We start from the raw sequence: 20,594 nt of genomic DNA on the forward strand, positions 1-20,594 counted from the left end.
CGACACCCTGCTATCATCTTAATTATTTTACTAATGAAATAAGATTAAAGATGCCAATTATTGGGACAGTGACGAGCACTTGCAATTTACCTTACTACGAAGTGCAAAATTCGAACCTCGTATCGTGCCGTCCCGCTGATGCTAATATTGTTCAATACGCGAGTGAGAAGGAGGGTACCTACGGTACAAACTTCAATTTTCGAATTTCATAGTAGCCCCCCTGTTACTAGTTTTAGTAAAATAACAGCCATTGACGAAGTTAATTCCTGAAATGTTGAATATGTAGGTATTAATGTATCACCACCATTTCCTAAAACGCTGAAATCATTTAATGTTGTATTCCTAAATTTAATTAAAGCTAAATCTAAAACATATATGTAACCATATAGAGATTGGTTAAAAAACCCCTGAGGGCCTACTCCGAAATTCGAAAATCGAAGTATCTTTGTAGCGGTCCGAGGGTCACCAACGGTGCTGGCTGAAAATCAGCGCTGGGGTGTTTATTATTAACGCTTCAGCATTATGCTGAGCCAGTGTCCGATTCACAACCGCAATGACACATACTTTCCTACGTGTTGTCTATTTGTACTTAATACTATTGTTGTGTCTTGTGTTGTGAATAAATGTATTTTCTTTCTTTTCTTTTTCTTTCTCTCTTTCTGAAGTTCGTATCATACCGTCCCTCTCACGCTCGTATTAAATAGTATAAGTGTCAGAGGGATGGAACGACGCGAACTTCGATTTTCGAATTTTGAACCGTTACGTCACTGTTCGGAACGTGTACTGCGGACCGGCGGGGCGCGGGTGAACTTTTTATCAAGTCATGATATATCGGGAGCCGAGAACGTGCGATACATCAGCCTGGGCCTAGGGCTGACCCTTGGCTATGGTTTTAATAACAGGCCATTGAAAAATGTTGACAGAAAACTTCATAGAGAATTTCTTGTATGGAATAGGGTACCTATTAAAATTTGATATCGTCACTACTTTGAAAAAATCTCGTATCTCAAATCAATACGTCAACAAAATTGAACCTTGACCCAAGTCATAAAGTGCACTCAGAAAAATTATCCATTTTGAGATACGACTTTTTTTAAAGTAGTGACGATATCATTATGATTCCTGTCCAGCGGTAGTGTAGGGGTTATAGCACGCAGCACGGATTGCTGAGGACCTGGGTTCGATTTCCAGCGCTGGTCTCTTTTTCTGGTTTTTCTGTGCATCCATGTCTCAGTTTGTATTTTCGATATGGTTTCACGGGATACCCGTAAAAGTAAAAAATTTGAAGTTGAAATAAAAATACAAAAATCATTACTACCCTGTTGCCCGCGACTTCGTCTGCGTATAATTCGATTATCGCTATCCCACAGGAACTGTACAATATTTCGGGATAAAAGCTATCTATGTGACTTTTCATAGGCAACCATATTCCCCGGTTCCACTCGCGGCATGTTTTTGACGAAGTCGCATTAATCCCTATCGACCTTTACCCGCTAGGTTAAAAGATTAACCCTCTGATAGAGTCACTTTAATCTATTCTGGATAAACGTAGGTACCATGTATTGTAATGTAAACTTGTTCGCTTTAAAACTGATCTGGAAATAACATACCTATTTGGTTAAATATTCTACTGGTACAATCGCATACTTCATTCCATTGTATGATTTCTCCTGCTCGTCATATCAAGAATATCACGGACAGGAATGCTTACGAGAGGCGCGATATTTCTCCGCATACTGCGTGCGCTCCTAACATATTAGACAGTACTCGCAATCGCAAACGTTCCGCTAGAGGCGCTGTTCGTGTTTGCACAGTATAAGAAAATGTTTTGCACACAAATTGAGATTTTAACGCGAACGCGATCGAGACGTATTTTGTAACCGAAAACATACACTAAGGGCACAGCTCCTGATATACGCCTCTACTCGTCGGGCCGCGACCATAATAAATCTTGCGTAACTTTTAAACCACCTATGAACCACCCGAAGTGACCTCCTGACCCTGAGCACATGTCATCGAGTATCTCTTTCATGGATTCTGTGAACAAAGAATTCGGCAAAACCAAACGATAATTTACAGAATTATTTACACGAACTTGTTTATATAAGACGTCCTCCTGTAACAAAATGTCTATAAGATCCATTATTGTTAAGATCTGTCGGCCAAGAGGCGGGTCATGATATCACGTTACTAAAAATAATAAGTATTCGAATGCTAATAAAATTCTACGTAGGTATAGCTACTGCTACAAAATTACAGATTAAATTAAACTTTCAACTAGTTGTCACAACTTACGATTAATAGGTAGGGCATTTTCAGAAAAAGATACCTAGATACACTTTTTTTTAAACGCCCATTAGTCGATCAAAACTTAATCTATATCAATAAAAATTAATCACCGAAATGTATGTAAGTACGCGTATGCATAACTTCCGAACGACGGCACCGAATTAGATTTTTTTTAACCCCCGAAGCAAACTATGCTGATTTCCCGCAAAATTTGCCTAAGTTAATTCTAGGTACTTATTATACTAAATTAACTTAGGCTAATTTTGCGGGAAATCAGCATAGTCCCCGCGGGATAGGGATAAACGAATTCTTCGCAGATGAAGTCGCGGGCAACAGCTAGGTAGTGCAATTTTTTTCGGGCGTTTTTTATTTTTGCTGGCGTTTTTTGGTGTCGGGGGTTTTTTAATTTATAATTTAAGTTTTTCTATCTCATGATTTTTTTTGTTGTGTTCTTTATTGTCAGGAAAAGGTTTGTGTTAAACTAAATAAAAAAAACTGGAACAGGAGCGAAGCCGCGGGCAACCGCTAGTATTGGATACCTTTTTTTTTAAAGAATACACACGCACACACTACACTGCTCATAAAAGCAGCTAAGCTGCTAAGAAGGACCATATATGCATAAGGAAACTAACCTTTACTGAATACCTATGAGTACATAATTATATAGGTATTTTCCCAGCCTACTCATACTCAAGCATAATCCTCGTTTACTTATATTTTGGTGTCCGTATCATTTTTACAGCCCCCTTATAAAGATGGCGCGTGTCAATTTTACGATTCAAGATAAGTACAGGCTCGTAAAAGGTATGACACATTCACATTACCGTGTACGGTCAACCTACACACAACATAGCAGGTACTCGTAAGTGTGGCTCAACCCATCCTCTTCAAGAGAAGTTTCCCTGCCGTTCCTATTCGTTTGGGATATTCTGTCTTTATCGCTCGTGACATAAGCGCTCGCAGCCGTCCCCCCCATGCCTTTCGCAACGACGTCCGTAATTTCAGGTTTAAGAACATTTATTTCTCAAAAAGAAGATATACAAACTTCACTGACATTGACATTTTAATTAAACTTAAATACATGCTACTATTTATGGGTAGGTAGCTTATCTACATTGCAGCAGCCGGGAATGCGCGGCGGTGCGGACACGGCGCAGACATTTTTTTTTTTTTGGCCAATAGTGTAATTTATATCGAGATAGCTGTAGGCTTTTTAAGATTTGGGCGGTTGAATTATGGGTTTCGTTGTCCTCATATTATACGAAAAGTATAGCACAGAAATCAATAATATTTTATAATCAAGATATTCATTATATTTTATATGCCTGTGGTTTTTCGATTTCTGTAAAAATGCTTTATTAGTCTGTAATTCTCGTTCAAAGTTGACGCCTTTGATGTGCGCGAGTTTACCGACAGTGGGGCGAAGTGTCTGCGGCTTCGCCCGAAGCAGTGCCGAATTATTAGCGAATATTCGGCTACACACATCGCGATAAGGCGAACGTTCAAGTTATCGCGATGTGTGTGGCCCTAGCATTATCACTATCCCGCGGGTAATATACATTTTTCCGGGATAAAAAGTAGCCTATGTTCTTTCTCGGAACTCAAACTATGTCCATACCGATTTTCGTCTAAATCGGTTTAGCGGCTGAAGCGTGAAAGGATAACAGACAGACAGAGTTACTTTCACTTTCAAATAGCTACGTCTAATTATCTTGTATCTTTTTCTTGACTATGTTGGATAGAGACGATGTAGAATCTATATTATACGAGTAGATACATCTGATGCAGACGCTTTTACGAAAAAGTAGTCGTAAAGATAAGGTACTCGTCTCAGTGTGAGGGGGTACTGGGGGTTAATTTGCGAACTATTCTGAACTCGAGCTAAGTTGGCAGTCGAGCCCGCGATACCTCAGAATGCAGCATCGACCAAGGCCGTGGTATGAACTATGAAACGTACTTACTTTAAACTAGTGACTACCCACGGTGTTGCACGCGTAAACCATTAGAACCAGCATTCCCAAAAAATACATCATGGTCTTCATCTCTCTATTGTATGTAGTATATACTTATCTCTTCACTATACATGGTACTATCTAAGTTGATTTTATTTTCCTAATTTAAATTCTTGACATCTATATATACGTCCGATTTATTTTTCTGACTGACAGTTATACCAGCATACCTGCAATTCTCCAGTCGTCTCGTGATCATGGCGCATGCACCTGTGCCGAAATATCGAGCTTCAATAAAATCAAGGTACGCGGAACAAAATCCAAATTTAATTCATAAAAGTAATAATGAAATGCGATAGTCTAAAATATTGTAAAGTATACAAAATACTGTTTTCAACATCAAAATGCCTGCACACACTAAATCAGTGCAACATAGCCACAATAGTGGTGTTTCAGATCAGAACGAATCTACCAATGTAAATTTAATAAAAATGTAGCTCCTTATTTATTTTAATTTTAGTTTTGATTCTGACGAGGTCTACGAGGCTTTTAAAAATGATACTAAATTGATAAGTTGTGCGAGAAGCACGCAAACATTTGTCTTTAAAACATGAAAAGAAGAAATAATGTTCATTTGTCTAAAATACTGTTAATTTCCCTTCTCAGACCTAAATTTATAGTTTTTTTCTTGTAAAAAAAAGTTGGCAACCCAAGTTACGGCTGATATGATAATGATGAGGTGCAACTAAAAATTTAAAATCGATCGATTTATCGAACTTTGTATCTGCATAGAACTTTCGACGTTTTCCCGCCGCCTTCAAACTCTCATCCACTTTATCTCAAACTAACATCGCATTCGTAACTTGAACCACCGTGTGTTGTTGCACTATACACAGCATTCAAGATAAGGGATGTCTCATCAGTGGCGTAGCTACCAAGGGGCTAGGCGGGGCAGTGCCCCGGGGCCGTCAAGCTCAGGGGGCCCTCGAAATTCTGCTTTATAGCTGATGATAAAGTTGCTTAGCATTTTTAAAGTATTTGTATATATAATGATTTTACTTCAAAAAACCTTACCAGTTTTGATAGCAGTGGGCCCCATTTTTTTATTTGCCCCAGGGCCCTAGGTTACCTAGCTACGCCACTGTGTCTCATTATCCTCCATACCCATGCACCCTCCATCGCATGCATTGTGCATTCCACGTGAACCGCAAGCCCGGTAACTCTCTCGGCTTGTACAAACACATACCTTGCATGCAGCTTGTAACGGGCAAGTTGCAAGCAACAAGAGCTGGATTGTGAACAAATAGATATCGCTTTGCATGGAAATGCATTGATGCGATTCCGTTGACTGAGTTTTATTCGTTTGAATAAATATTCTTGTTGATATGCTTTCTATCGAGAAACTACTTACTGCATTGTATTTGAGACAAGTGACTGAGATTTTGTTTAAATATTGAACCGAATATGTAACTATATAGGTACAGTCACCAGCATTAATATCTGCCACAGCGGAGCGTGCAAAAATATCTGACACGTCCTTCCGGCCCTAGAAATAGAGTCGTATCAAATATTTATGCACGCTTGTTGTGTCAGATATTGGTGCTGGTGACTGTACATGTGTGGTATGTTTTAAGACTGAGTAATCATTTATTTTCATATCAATATTCGCAGTCCTAGTCAACTACATTAATTCAGTATACCTACACTAAATGTTTTTCATGAACTATAATTTCATTTGGTCTTTGAATCGGATATATAAATTTATTTTTTTTCACTTCTCATGCTCATTAAATGTTACTTTAGTCTCTGCATATCGGGACTAAAGCTCCTTTTTATTCTCTAGGGATTAAAGTATTTTTTTATTTGGAAACCCCTAAAGAGCCAACACGGTGTTTGTGAATGGAGGATTTTTAGGGCGTGGAAATAACCTCAAAATGACAACCGTGCAAAAATATTTAAAAAAAAACACGTTTTAATTTCGTGAAACACAATTAATGAATACGAATATTAATCTATTCAATTATATTAAGGATTAATTCATTTTATTATGCATAGTCCAATTAGTTTTAAATAGTTTTCAATTCTGCATAAACAATAAAAGAAAAGGAAAAACCGCGCAACCAATTTTTTTTGCTATTTGAATTTTGAACAGATGACCTTTCCATTAGTCGAGCGTACGTTTTTGAAAAGTAATATTGTAATTTTGAACAGAACATTGTTTTTTTCCTCGCATTCAAAGTGAAAAGTAGTGTTTAACGCGAGACTAAACAACCATAATGCCACTCGAACTATAGCTTATGGCTTGTTTTAGTCCCTTGTTGAACAATAACATATACATCTCAATGCTGGGCATAGACATCCTTTCAGAATGAAAGGGCTTGGGCGGGTGCAATGCAGATCAAGACTTCACAAACACCACTCTATTTCGTAGAATCGAATTCGCTAGCGTACATTACTCCAAGAATTTGCAGTCAAAAATGTTTTTTTTAACATTCATTTCGAAGACACACAGCATAAAGCACTAAAAAATAAGAGATACTCGTAGATATAGAAATGTCATCGTGTGTATCGCTCTGGTACGATTTCTTGCGGAAATTCCGCAGTTACGGAGGCGGTAGCGGAGTTCCGTTACATCCGTGGTACTTACAAACCTTCGTAGGTATATTAAAACTAAGTGCTTTCTGGGGTGACATCTATTTGGCATACTTTTTAATGTCCGAAACGCATAACAGGTTTCACATAATTTATTTACGCCGAATCTTAAACTTGCCCGGTCGTAGCGACAGAACAGTATACATATGATATGTGACCATTTAAACCAGAGGTCCCCAAATTGGTCCAGGTGAACCCCCAAAGGTCCACAGGAAACCAGACGGGGGTCCACGTTGGTGTGATAAAATTTGATATTTTGGGAATAAAGTAGTAATGTAGCAGCAGGGTGTCTACCGAAAACAGTAAAACTTTGAAAAAAAAAAGAGAAAAAAAGAGGGATATTCAAACGGGGAACTGTGTAGTATACCCACCGCTTAGGTATAACTGTGCTAATCAAGTTTTTTAGTTGGAATAAATCGCTTGCTCGGACAGTCGTGTGTCTTCTTTACTACCGTATATATATTACAGAATTGAAAGTGGTTTATGAGAAAAAAAGTTTAGGAACCTCTGCTCTAAGCCTTTTTAATAACAAGCAATAGATGTCGCTACCCACGCTCAAACTTAACATATAAATGCGATGGTTGACCCGCTACGACGTAAATATTACATACCGGAGTACCCAAGGGCTGCGGGGTAATCTTTGGCATCAAATAAAAAGCTAAATTTAGAAAATGCTTGGATCCACCCCTGTCGGCCATTGAAATCTACAAGAAATTATTTGATACTAGTGTTTATCGCACGCTAAAACTAACCAGCAGTTGACTTGAAATAAATAATATAATATTAGTAGGACAAGTACTCGAATTACTTCTACTATTTATACGTTGACATCCATAAAAACATTAATTTGAATTAACGATAACCTCTACTATTAAGAAAAGCTTTATCGAAAAAATATTACAATTATCTTTTCTCAAAAATGTCCGTAAAAGTTGACATTATTCTTTACATATCAGACAGGCCTTTTTGGACTGCATCCCAAGCCCTGTGAACATAAAGGACCCCTAACCTTACATAAAGAGACCAATATCTTTATCGACCAGAGTTTTTGACAAAATTGCAATTAGCTGATCAATTACAGGTAGACTCCAACCAAGTTTAGCCCAGGGCCTCACAAACTCTTCACGGCACGTCTTCGTAGTAGTAAAATTATACACATTCCAGCCTATATACGTCCCACTGCTGGGCACAGGCCTCCTCTCAGAACAAGAGGGCTTGGGCCATAGTTCCCACGTGGGCCCAGTGCGGATTGGGAACTTCACACGCACCATTGAATTGCTTCGCAGGTTTGTGCAGGTTTCCTTTCGACGTTTTCCTTCACCGCAAAGCTCGTGGTAAATTTCAAATGTAATTCCGCACATGAATTTCGGAAAACTCAGAGGTGCGAGCTTGGGTTTGAACCTACGACCGCTTGAGAGGCGATAGGCCACCACGGCTTTAACTTAATACCCTTAGACAGATGTTTTGACTTTGAGTCAGTAACACTATACCTATGTCGAAATGTTCAGATCTGTCTAGGGATAAAAAATATAGGGGAGTGCAGTTGTTTTATAAAATAGTAGAGATGTAGAGACGTTGATTTCTTGTCTGTGTCTTGATTCAGTGGTATTTGTGAGTAGAATAAGATAAGTTAATAATGGATGATTTCTTTAAGATAATCCCTTCTGTATCTTTAAATAGAGTCTACATTTAATAATTATGAAGACTTAGTTCAAGTTGTTTACTAGCGCAAGAAAATCATTTCATGAAAATAATGCGGGTCATTTTAAAAATGAAAACATCCTGCAAGTTTTCTTCAGCTCTGAACTAGTGTAAATAGTTATTTGTGTCACAAGGGAGCAAAATGGTGTATTTACGGCGAAGGCGTACATTGAATCCAGAATGTAGCGAAGGATTCTACAATAGAATCCTAAGCGTAGCGAGGGATTCTAAAGTAGAATCCTAAGCGTAATGAGGGATTCAAGTGTTAACGCCCAAGATAAAAATAATTTTGCTCCCGAGTGGCTCATACAACTTTTCACACCGAGTGCTCATATGGCGTGGCTTTACAATTATCAACTTCGAAAAATGGTATTTGCAATAAAACACTTAGTAAAGCCTTGAACAGAAAAGTTGCACTTTGCTCCCTCTCCTCAGGGAGGAAAAGTTACTTTTCTGAAGGAGAGGTGTCAAAAAGCATTTTATTTGTATTTGATGGATATTCCCACGGAACGTAAAAGCAGCTGCAGGAGCACGAACATTGAGAAGTTCAACTTACTGGACTTTGGAGTTACTAAGCGCTAACGAACGGATACACAAGATTAATCAATGTCGACATACCAACGGCTACCACGAAGCTAGTGAAATAGCGCGCCAATAGTTGGAGTTTCTTCACATTCCGGACGTAGTGATGCAAATACCATGCCCAGAGCAGAAGCAGAATTAGCTAAGTACCAGGGTTAGCTATATAATTTCGAGTAATCTAGATAAGGAGGCAGACCTCTCTAAAAATAGTTTTCAAATGGAACCGTCTCAAAGCGCGCCCGTGCGATACGATAACCTACGTCAAGAAGAACAATTGCCCAATAAAACATGACGGTGTCACAAAAGGGCCCGATCGTTGAGCGAGATCCGCATCTGAATGCTAAGGAGACTGCGACAATGTATCTAATTGTCCTCCGGCGCGGCACAATCCGTACGCGAAGTGAAAATCAATAGGCACGTCTTCGAGATGACATCTGCACTTCAAGGCTTAGCAGTCGTGATCGCCCAATGTTTTATATAATGTAAGGGTTTGTTGACAGTGGGTGGGCCGCATCCTTATCAGGCGCTATCGCCAACACGCCGACTCCGTGCGTCTGTCGATGCCTTACCACGCCCTCGGGATGCTGCGCCGTGGACCACGGGGGTCTGCCGGTTCCTCTGACTTAGAGTGTGTTATTAGTGTTATGTAATGACTTACCCGCGTGAGCGAGGTCCCGGTCGGGGCGCCATTTAGCGCGTGGTGACGGCGCGGAGCGTGAAGATCGCGCGGGGACCGAGCGCGGCTACGGGCGGCGCGCGACTGACGTTGCGGGCGCCGCGCGTGCGTGCGCTCGCTTCGCGCATGCGCCCTAACACCGTTCACTCTACCCCGCAACTCTATCCCTAAAGCCTCACTTAGCCGACGCGAGAAAGAACATGCGGCTTCCTTTCCATTGCGGGGCCCTAGAGCTGTAGATTCATAAGCGATCAATCATTGCGAGCAATGTACTACAATGCGCCCGATACAACTCGCACCTTTTAATGCAGCGTTGCCCACCACGTCGGGCATCCTAATGTGCCAATGTAGGACGTAGGACTTATCTACTTAGGATATTAGCTGGATGCAGACCTCGCTCGTAAAGCTGCAACAAAATTGTCGGAATTGAAATTTGCCGTCCCGAACTCGACCGGTTGGTAAACAAGTTCACCGGTGAGATAATAAAAAGGAGCTGTTATCCTGCTGATTTTAACCCTCGATTTAAAAAGCGGGGTGTTATATATAAGTTTGACACCATTATTTGTATGTCTGTGGATTTGTAATTCTCAAACGGATGGACCGATTTCGAAATAACCCTCCTTCGAGCAGTCGGGTAAAAAAAACCGACCAAGTGCGAGTCGATCTCGTGTACGAAGGGTTCCGTACCATTATCTATACAGCATTAGACATTAGCAAAAAAACAAGTTTGTTGCATGGGAGCCCTCCTTAAATATTTATTTTGTTTTAATTTAATTATTTATTTTTAAAGTGATTATACAACTAAAGATTCTGTGAATATTTCAAGCATCTACCTGTTGCCGTTATTAACATAAAGCAAAAAAACGCCAAAATAATCAATCGGGTCTGCTATATATCAGCTGGATGCTTTGGACTCGTTGGAGCGCCGAGCGAAGGTGATCATAGGCAGTGACTCACTCGTGGGGGCAAATCTTCTGAGCCTCGAACACCGTAGACGAATGGCCTGCCTTTCGGTTTTTTATCGGTTACATTCGGTGAGTGTGCGGAGGTTTTGCATAACCTGATGTACCCCCTTCCCCTTTCCGTCACATAACGACTAGGCGCGGAGCAGTTACACCCTTATGTTGTAGACATTCCTCCATTGCGCACGAAGCGGTTTGTCTCTTCTTTCATTATGCGGACGGCTAGTCGGCTAAAGAGTGGAACTCTCTGCTGAGGTCAGTTTTTCCGGAACGCTATCTGGACATCATTAAGGTCAAAGTGAACAGACACCTTCTAGGCAAACATGTACCATCTTAGGCCTCATCTTCGCCTTCCATCAAGCGAGATTGAACCTATTTTATATTTAAAAAAAAGTTCTGTTCTGTTGTGTTCTTGTTTAGAAAAAAAAGTATCATATCCATGTAAATGGTTAATTATCGACGCTATATATTGATAAAAAGATATAGCTCATAGTATTTAGTTTGCATAAGAATACAAAGCAAAATGAAATTTTACTAAACATTTATTGAGAGCAGTACCTAGATTTTAATTATTCGGTGTTGTGGCCGCAGTTCTAATTCTAACCTAACCCAACCTTATTACGTAGCTGCTGTTATGTTCTGGCGCTACGCCTGCTGCTGTCACAGCACGCTTACTTTGCTGGCCTTAATTTAACCTTAGATAACCCATTTTTATGGTACCTGTTCGTTCCTTTAACTATGTCATTATGCCATGTTAAGGTCAGCACTATTTGAAAATTAGTTTAAAAAAACAAAAAAAAACAAGGAACTTACACCTATACCTACAAAATAAAGCTTAAACATACTTACTTATAATTATTTGAAATTCCGTGACAATACTATTGTACAGACTACTATTTTGCTATGCCATTATGCCATATACAAATCAGCGATACTGTTGTTCTGCTATTTAATATTCTGAAGAAGTATATTCGGCGATAACAGTGTTCTGCCATTTAATATTCTGAGAAATGACTATTATTCGAAATGATAATTATGCAAAGTAATAATTATGCAAAAGTATCATTCGACTAAAAAAAAATATGTGATACCGGTTATGTGAAGTGTATCGATATTATGCAAGATAAAGGGAACCCTAATTACAGTCGTTCAGGCCCCTATCAGGCCAAAGTTAGGTTAGATGTTCAGAGGAAGAAAATAACAATACATAGCCATGATGGATTCAGAAAGAAACAATATTTTGTATGGCGTTTAAATATTCTATTAAATAATATTATTGTACTAAATAATTTGGAAAACAATACGTATTGCATTCGTATTATGGCATCTAATTTTCGGGAAAATAAGCATATATCAAGTACATTTTCTAGTAATCGAAACATTCGGGCAAATACAATTTATGAAATTATAGCATAATATAACTTTCGGACAAACAGTAGATAACCATTACAAAGAAACCCTAGCCTGTACTATTAGTAGCATAAAGAGGTTTCTTTATTATGCAGGATAGGGTTCTACCCTGTACTATTAGTAGCACAAAGAAACGTTTCCTCAGCTGTACCATATATACCTTATTGATACAGCATTTTCTTGGGAAAAAAAACAAATGAAAAATCTTATTTTCATTTCAAAATTGTATTACATTACAATTGTCATCAATACATTGAAATTATAACATTAACTTTTAAAAAGTAAACATTAATTTAGCAGAAATACAAAAAATGAACTAAAAGAATTTCTTTGCTCACCCACCTTCAAAATTAAAAAAAGATAAATTCAAAAAAAATCAAAGAAAACCAAAGAAATTATTTTAGTTCATTCTCTGCAAAGTACCGCCTGATTCAATAAATTATTTAGAAATACAAAAGCTTATTTTAGGTTATGAAAAATAGTTAAATAATTATAATAGTAAAATATAAACTGTTTATGTAAATGTAAGATTCGGATCTCACAAGATTTACAGGTACAGTATCTGTAGAACGGTCTCACAGTATCATTCATAATAAATTCCCTTCATTATATCAAAAAATATTCGTGTGTTTTGCTAAGTCAGTAATTCTACTTGATTTCTAACTCTACACTGTTTAAATTGTCTCAATAACATGAAAACAACCTGGGTATCATCTAAAACATTTAATTCGCACTCATAATAAAAAGAGATTTAAAACACACAAAAACAACTCTATATAAAACTTAGTGTAGTGACTCTACCCTCGATTCGGAGCAAACTGCTTTTTGGTTTTAAGTTATTTAATTAAAAACTTGTATAAATTACCACGCAATGTTGATTACTTGATCTTAATTGTATATCTTTTAGTACAGAGACAGCTAAAAGTATTCTAAACTAAGATCTTATGATCAGACAACAACTTAATATTACAAGACTAATAAAACATATTTTTCTTTTTTTACTCCTACATAATATTATATTCTTCACCATTAGCCAGCAGCCCTTGTCCTCCGCTTAACCTTTTCACTGCCACGTCAAATACAAAAGACATCATCCATACGCCAGGCTTCCATATTGCAATGCCTAAAATTAAACCTTAACACAATTGAACGAAGGTTGCTCTTGCATTGAAGTAATGGACGTGGGCCAGCGTGGGAACTAATTCACATTGCCTCTCAACCAAGAAAGGAACTGTGCCCAGCAGTGGGACGTATATAGACTAATGATGATGATGATGATGTATAGGGATGTGATAAAAACTAGGCGTGTTAAGTAAAATGTTCAAATTGAATTGACTAAAATGATTCGTTTTATCTTTTCCCTAGAACAGCTCAGGGATTTGATCAAAATCGCTAAGAGAAATGATGAAATCCATCGGCCATTGCCATAATTCTATCATTCCCCTAAAACGGCTCGGAGACTTGATCAAATCACTGAATTCCGCAAGGGAAATGATACAACGCGATGTTTTTTTATCATCTCCCGGGACTTGATCATATCCCTGGGTAATTTGTTCAAATCACTGTTTTAATCATATCCCTGCGACAAATATAAGTCGTTGGCGTGGAATCTGCGGTGCGTATATATGAGTCGTTGGCGTCGAAAAGGTTAAGTTGGTTTTTAGTTCGTTTCGTACATTATACGTGGTTTGACTGACGTAGTTCCCTTACTGGTTTTTGTAAGCGATAGTTAAACACAAACATCGCAGGCTCCATCTCTAGGGTATCGTCTACAGGTGGCAAATAATTCTGAAAAAAAAGCAGCTTGTTAAAGGTCGGTCCTAAATTTGGGTGATACTTAATTTAGGTGAATGAATTATGGTAACCCAAACAATCATTTAATTTTAGGGCGTTCGGCCATACAAAAATATGAAAATACATATAGTGCGTAGGTAAAGCACGTTCTAGACGGATGTAATCCAACGGCCCAACAGGGGAAGTGCAAAATTCGAACTTCGTATGTTGCCGTCCCGCTGACTCTTATATTATTTAATACGAGAGTGAGAGGGACGGTACGATACGAACTTCGAATTTCGTAGTAGCCCCTGTATCATCGACGTTTTGCACAAGCAGCAGGGCTACTACGAAACTCGAAACTCGAAGTTCGTGTCGTGCGATCCCTCTGGCACTTATACTGTTTAACACGAGAGCGAGAGGGACGGTACGATACGAACTTCGATTTTCGAGTTTCGTAGTAGTCCTGCAGGCCCTATACTACGAAGTGCAAAACTCGAACTTCGTATGTTGCCGTCCCGCTGGCGCTTATGTCATTTAATACGCGAGTGAAAAAGACGATGCGATACGAACTTCGATTTTCGAGTTTCGTAGTAGCCCCCTCTGAAATGGTGACTTCGCGCTCACTTTACTGTGATCAGGAAATGACGAGTACCTAGGTTCAATCCCAGCTCCAACTTTATTATTATTGTCTCAGTAAAATTTAAAAAATACTTACTTTCAAAACTTTCAAAAAACTTTTTCTATTAAGAATATTCTTGGGCTCGAATCTCTTTGGTCTTGTTGTTGTTGTTGGCTCACTGTTGTTTGGATCATTCATACACGCGTTTGTCACAGTGCATTGATCTGAATAAGGGTCGTAATCTCTCTCCCTGATAGTTTTGGAATCGTACTCATCGTCATAGCGAATGTCATGGCCGGCGCCTGCGTCGAAGATACTGGAACATACAAATCTATTGAATAATGTTTTTCCATCGTATTTTGACCGGATACAAGTGGCTAGAGAACCTGACTACGAAGCTTAAGGTCCCGAGTTAGATTAATTTAGTTACTAGGTTTTGCCCGCGGCTCCGCCCGCGTGGTATTCAGTTATCGCGCGCTGGTCCCTCGGGAACTGTGCATTTTTCCGGGATAAAAAGTAGCCTATGTCACACTCGGACCCATAAACTATCTCTATGCCAAAAATCACGTCGATCCGAGGCATGAAAGACGGACAAACACACAAACACACTTTCGCATTTATAATATTAGTATGGATATGGATTACTACTTCAATAAATGTTAATGGCTAAAAACGGCAAGTACCTTACTTCTACCCTAATATTACAAATCCCACCAAAAACTTAAATGGGATCAAGGATTTTGTACTTTGTACACAATTTTCCAAGTAGATATATCCATCATCCCAGCCTATATACGTCCCACTGCTGGGCACAGGCCTCCTCTCAGAACAAGAGGGCTTGGGCCATAGTTCCCACGCGGGCCCAGTGCGGATTGGGAACTTCACACGCACCATTGAATTGCTTCACAGGTTTGTGCAGGTTTCCCCACGATGTTTTCCTTCACCGCAAAGCTCGTGGTAAATTTCAAATGTAATTCCGCACATGAATTTCGAAAAACTCAGAGGTGCGAGCCGGGGTTTGAACCCACGACCCTCTGTTTGAGAGGTTTTTTTTTTAAAGTACACTGCTATTACTCTTAAACCACTAATATAATTCTCATTCTAGCAATTATTTTTCTGTGTTATAGTTTTCTTTGTTATTTGATACCTACGAGTATTTACCATGTATCATCCATCATAAATTTTACAAAATGTTCAAACCATCAGTTTAGCTTTAAGACGGGGGAGGGACGCACGATTTTAAGGGAGGTACCCTACAAAATTGTTCCCTACATTTTATTTCACCACTTTTTGTCGGCATAATTGGAACATTCTCGTATATCCATGCAAAATTGCAGCTTTTTAGCACCAATAGTCTCTAAGCTAAGCCGCGACAGACATTATGGAGAAACTTTAACGGCTCTGTTTTTGCTAGTTTGGCTACGGAACCCTAAAAAACCCCCCCTTCATTAGCTGTATACTCGTATATAATATAATATCGTATCGTAATATAAGTCAAGAAAGGTCAAAGTACTAAATAGTAAGAATAGTAAGAATTGCCATGCCGCTTACGCTAATATTAATTAATACGAGAGTGAGAGGGACGGTACGATACGAACTTCGATTTTTGAATTTCGTAGTAGCCCCCCTAGTTCTACATTACGAGTATTGCACGCTAAAGCCTGACCAAGCCTGAGGTCATATTGTCTAACGCTTTCACCATCTCTTTCTACCCTCATCCGTTACCGTGTGACAGAAAGAACCGGTGAAAACGATTATGATTCCGATTGCGTTAAATATAAGGCCATGGGCGTACCCAGCATCTGGCCTAGGGGGGTGCAAGTCAGATTTTTAAATCAGATCACCAGCGCTTGCTTTGTCATACAGGGCAAGTTCATACATTTTCTGCGAGTGCGAGTAAAAAATTTATTTATTTTATTTTATTTTATTTTATTTTATTTATTTTATTTTATTTTATTTTATTTTATTTATTTGGGGCATCAACAGCAATACAGTACATTATAATAGGACTTAGGTACTCATTTATTCATTTATTTTACGGTTGCGATCTTTTTTGATGAGTGTGAGTATAAATACGCCTATTAAATAAGAAGATACCAATACTTACAGCAGAACCAGCATGATGAACAGAAATTTGATAAACATTTTGAAAATACTACTATTTCCCCGATATTCACTGCCCGAATGATTTTTCTTCTGAAAATCGCTCATTTTATACCCAACAAATCCTATAAAAATGCTAATGGCACATTATCAAAGCTAAATTGTAAGTAATGAATATATTAACTAGTCAGTAGGTATTATACTGTTGCCTAGGGTCTGTTTGTTAAAAGCAAATAGATAGGTACCTAACGTGAAGGATGGCTGCCGAGACTCGGACAGTTACGATTACAAGCTTTTAGCTTGCCCTGTTTGTTTATTTGAAATATTGGGTCAAATCTTGTAAATTTGACCCACTTCCTGTGGTCGGATTGACTTGAAATTTGGCATACTAATGTAAATCTGGTGACAATACAATAATCTGACAGTGAAATCCTGGTAATCTGGCCAGGATCGTCTCCGCAGGACGGAACTCCTCAACGGCACAGAATAAGTACCTAATAGTACAAGTATGGCGTGACGTTTATTTAAAAAAAAAATTTTTTATTCGACTGGATGGCAAACGAGCAAGTGGGTCTCCTGATGGTAAGAGATCACCACCGCCCATAGACACCTGCAACACCAGGGGGATTGCAGATGCGTTGCCAACCTAGAGGCCTAAGATGGGATACCTCAAGTGCCAGTAATTTCACCGGCTTGTGAAAATGTTTTTATTGTGATATTACAATATTCTTAGCTGCCTTATCACTTGAACAAGATGTAATTTTACTTACTTGAGTAGTGAATTGTTACTTACGTGAAGGTTCACGCTTACATTCGGAGTCTCAATCAAAAATCAGTGCGTTCGCCGCTCATGAATGTCAAAGTCGCACTACAGTCCGTTGCACTATCTGTGTTTTGTGGTTGCACCTATCGTCTTTGCCTTACGAAAACTTAGGCCTCTCATTTCCGGGAAAGCCTTAATCCAAATGTATTTATCATGCTCATTTTCGTTCACTCTTGTCATACGGCATCATCTTGTGGGTAATTTCGACAAACTCTGACAGAGTGTTTATAGTCCAGAAGCGAGCTCTGCACACGATGTCAGGATTAAGGCCTAGGGACTCTTGCATTTAAAAAATTTGGGATATTGACGCATTATATTATTCGCAGTTCGTTTACGATATTATTATGGGAGATTCGGGTAGCCCCGGACCCCTGGACGGCGGATAAACCCGGTCACTGTCGATTATAGGCAATCACGCACACATAGATAAATGTGCACACCTTAAAATGTGCGCTGCGCCGCTGCGAAGTTAGTAAAGTCAGGAGAAGGGGCTTAGCTTTTCCTTGGATTGGATCTGATAACTTTTTACAGCGAAAGCGTTATGTATGAGCTTGTGACCTGTCCGCTATTTTTACATATATTTTTGGTGGGTCTGACTTTACCAGGTACCTATGATTTTTCATAGTATGCGGCAATCCTATGCAAAAAGGGCCTTACATGGGCTACTGCAAAATACGAAAATCGAAGTTCGTCTCGTACCGTCCCTCTTATTCTCGTATTAAATTATATTAATTGGGACAGCAAGATACGAAAATCGAATTTGCCACTTCGTATCTAGTATAGCGCCAACGCCAGTACTACAAAGTTCAAAATTCGAACTTCGAATCTTGCCGTCCCGCTGACGCTAATGTTATTTAATACGAGAGTGAGAAGGACAGAGCGAAACGATCTTCCTTCGATTTTCGAATTTCGTAGTAGTCCCGCAGGCGTAAAAGGTAGGGTACCTGCCCGTACGTGACTCTATATAACCTTGCCCCGGCTACGTACGTGACTTTAGTTTAAATATTACCCCGGTTCATGGTAGGTTCTTTTACTCCTTAAAACACTATGTTTCCAGGGTTTCGTACCTACTAGACATGTGCGCCGATCGAAAAATTGTCGGCGGCGGCGTCTGATGGTTTTTTGATCGGCGGCGGCGGCGTGATCGGCGTGAAATCGGCGTGGCCATAGATTGCGTATTTTTTGCCATAACTTTTCAAGTCCTGTTATCTGACGTCCGAATATGTTTCTCATAATACCTTTCATGATCAGCGGGGTTCATAACATCACTAATCATACACCTTGTTTATACTAATATATTTTGTGTTCATTCATAAACTGAGCGGCAAAAAATCTGGCCCTCAAATGTATACAAGGGTGGGCTAAATTTTGTGCCGCTGAGTATATATATTTTTAACACATTCGGCCCCATTTGTCACGTCTGTGACTTTTTAGTTCTTACAAATACGTGTCACTGGCATAGAAGTGACTGCTGTGGAATATGCGTAGGCATAGTGTAAGAGCTTAGTGGATTGTTGCCGGGGCCGAACGTGCTAATCATAAGAGCTTATCCGCAATATTGAAATTCATAATGCGATTTAGGTCAATTTGACGTACATAGGTTAGGTTCAGGGTCGAGGCGAAGAGTGTACTGGGGTACCTAGAGTTAATGCAGGTGCGCAAGTCTTGCGTGGCTGCGAGACGCCAGTACACCGTGGAGCCGAAGGAGGAGAAGGCGAGCAGCGGCGTCTTTAGCCCATGTAGCGCCCGTGTGCAATTATTACTTTAGCGCCATCTAGGAAGCGCGCGATCAAAATGAAATAGGTACAAAGTGCCGCGGCCGGCGCCCCTAACACCGCTGCGCCCGTGTGCAATGCACACCCTGCACTATAGGTAAAGACGCCTCTGAGGCGAGACCTAGCGGCAGAAGAAGCTATGGCTATACGCCAACTACAGGGTGGCCAGCTAAGCCCTCTGCGTAGCCATTGGCCAAGCGAAAGGTGCTAGCGCTCATACTTTAGAGCCAAGGAAGAGGGCGATTGCCCGTGGGAGGTGGTTTTGGCAGTGTCTTTAAACATAGCCAACGCATTCAGCACCCTGACCTGGGAAACCATCAAGGAGGCGCTTTAGTACCACAACGTGCCGGAGTACTTGTGCAGGTACTGGTTTCTCTCTGAGAGGGCGATCCGCTACCCCGCGCAGGGAGAGCGGGTAGATTGGGAGATGTCGTGCGGCGTCCCCAGGGATCAGTCTTAGAACAACTCCTGTCGAACGTTGGTTAGGGTCGACGTGACTTGGTACACCCACAATACCTTCGTCACAGCACGCGCGGTGCTACCTTCCGTGATGCGTCCTCGCTGGGCACCACCGGCGTCGCCCAAATCGTAAACCGGATACGGACTGAGACTAGATGTCGCCCTTCATAAGTCCGATTCATTTGTTTTCATGGGCCTCGGAAGGCACCTCCTGTAAATGCCAGCATGCCACTTTACAGTGGTGATGGCCATCTGCGGATGCCCTTTCCGTCCAAAACAAGACCCATCTGCAACCGCAGGGTAACGAGGGCATACTGCACTGGCGGGCACCCCACCGTAAGAGTTGGACGCTGAGGTGCTGGCCAATGTCTACCGGCGGGTAGCCGAGGCGCGTTAGAGGGAAACGGCCGTGCAATGCGCTGGCCACTGGACCGTATCGGGAGTACGGCCCATCCTGAAGGGATGGGTCGAAAGAACATGGGTGTGTTTCCTTTCACCTAGCGCAGGTACTGTCGGGGCATGGCTGCTTCGACAAGTACCTGTGCAAAATCGCTAAGAGGGAGGCAACACCAATGTGTCACCCACCAATGCGGCGGGGCAGAAGATACGGTGCAGCACACGCTGCAGGTGTGTCTCCCCTTTGATGAACAACGAGGAAGCCTCATGGTAGTGGTTGGGAATGACGCTTCGCTGCCAGCTGTCATTAAATCCATGGGTGTGAGGCGGAGCGTGAGCGCGAAGAGGATCCAACCTCTCAGCCTATGGACCTCTGGTTATAACTATAACCGTTGGAACGTAGAATTTAAATGATTTAA

At 40.3% G+C, this 20,594-nt stretch overlaps 1 protein-coding gene across 1 annotated transcript; it reads right to left on the reverse strand.

The window, feature by feature from the left end:
• Positions 1-12,131: 12,131 nt before the first annotated feature.
• LOC141434335 (uncharacterized) lies at positions 12,132-16,796 on the reverse strand. Its single transcript, XM_074096745.1, has 3 exons — positions 16,727-16,796; positions 14,716-14,935; positions 12,132-14,012 (listed from the first exon to the last, which is right to left on the reverse strand). Exons 1-3 carry the CDS (start codon positions 16,762-16,764, stop codon positions 13,902-13,904), a joined length of 369 nt encoding a protein of 122 aa, XP_073952846.1. The 5' UTR covers positions 16,765-16,796; the 3' UTR covers positions 12,132-13,901.
• Positions 16,797-20,594: the final 3,798 nt, after the last annotated feature.

The sequence above is a fragment of the Choristoneura fumiferana genome, chromosome 13 (assembly GCF_025370935.1).
Source record: "Choristoneura fumiferana chromosome 13, NRCan_CFum_1, whole genome shotgun sequence".
In the NCBI taxonomy this organism is placed as follows: domain Eukaryota; kingdom Metazoa; phylum Arthropoda; class Insecta; order Lepidoptera; family Tortricidae; genus Choristoneura; species Choristoneura fumiferana.

Excerpts from the sequence above, each read along its gene's own strand:
- LOC141434335 (XM_074096745.1), bottom strand. The coding sequence starts at position 16,764 with ATGTTTATCAAATTTCTGTTCATCATGCTGGTTCTGCT. Across the intron at positions 14,936-16,726 it reads TTCATCATGCTGGTTCTGCT|TATCTTCGACGCAGGCGCCG; the intron begins GTAAGTATTGGT and ends TGTATGTTCCAG. Across the intron at positions 14,013-14,715 it reads GTTTTTTGAAAGTTTTGAAA|AATTATTTGCCACCTGTAGA; the intron begins GTAAGTATTTTT and ends CTTTTTTTTCAG.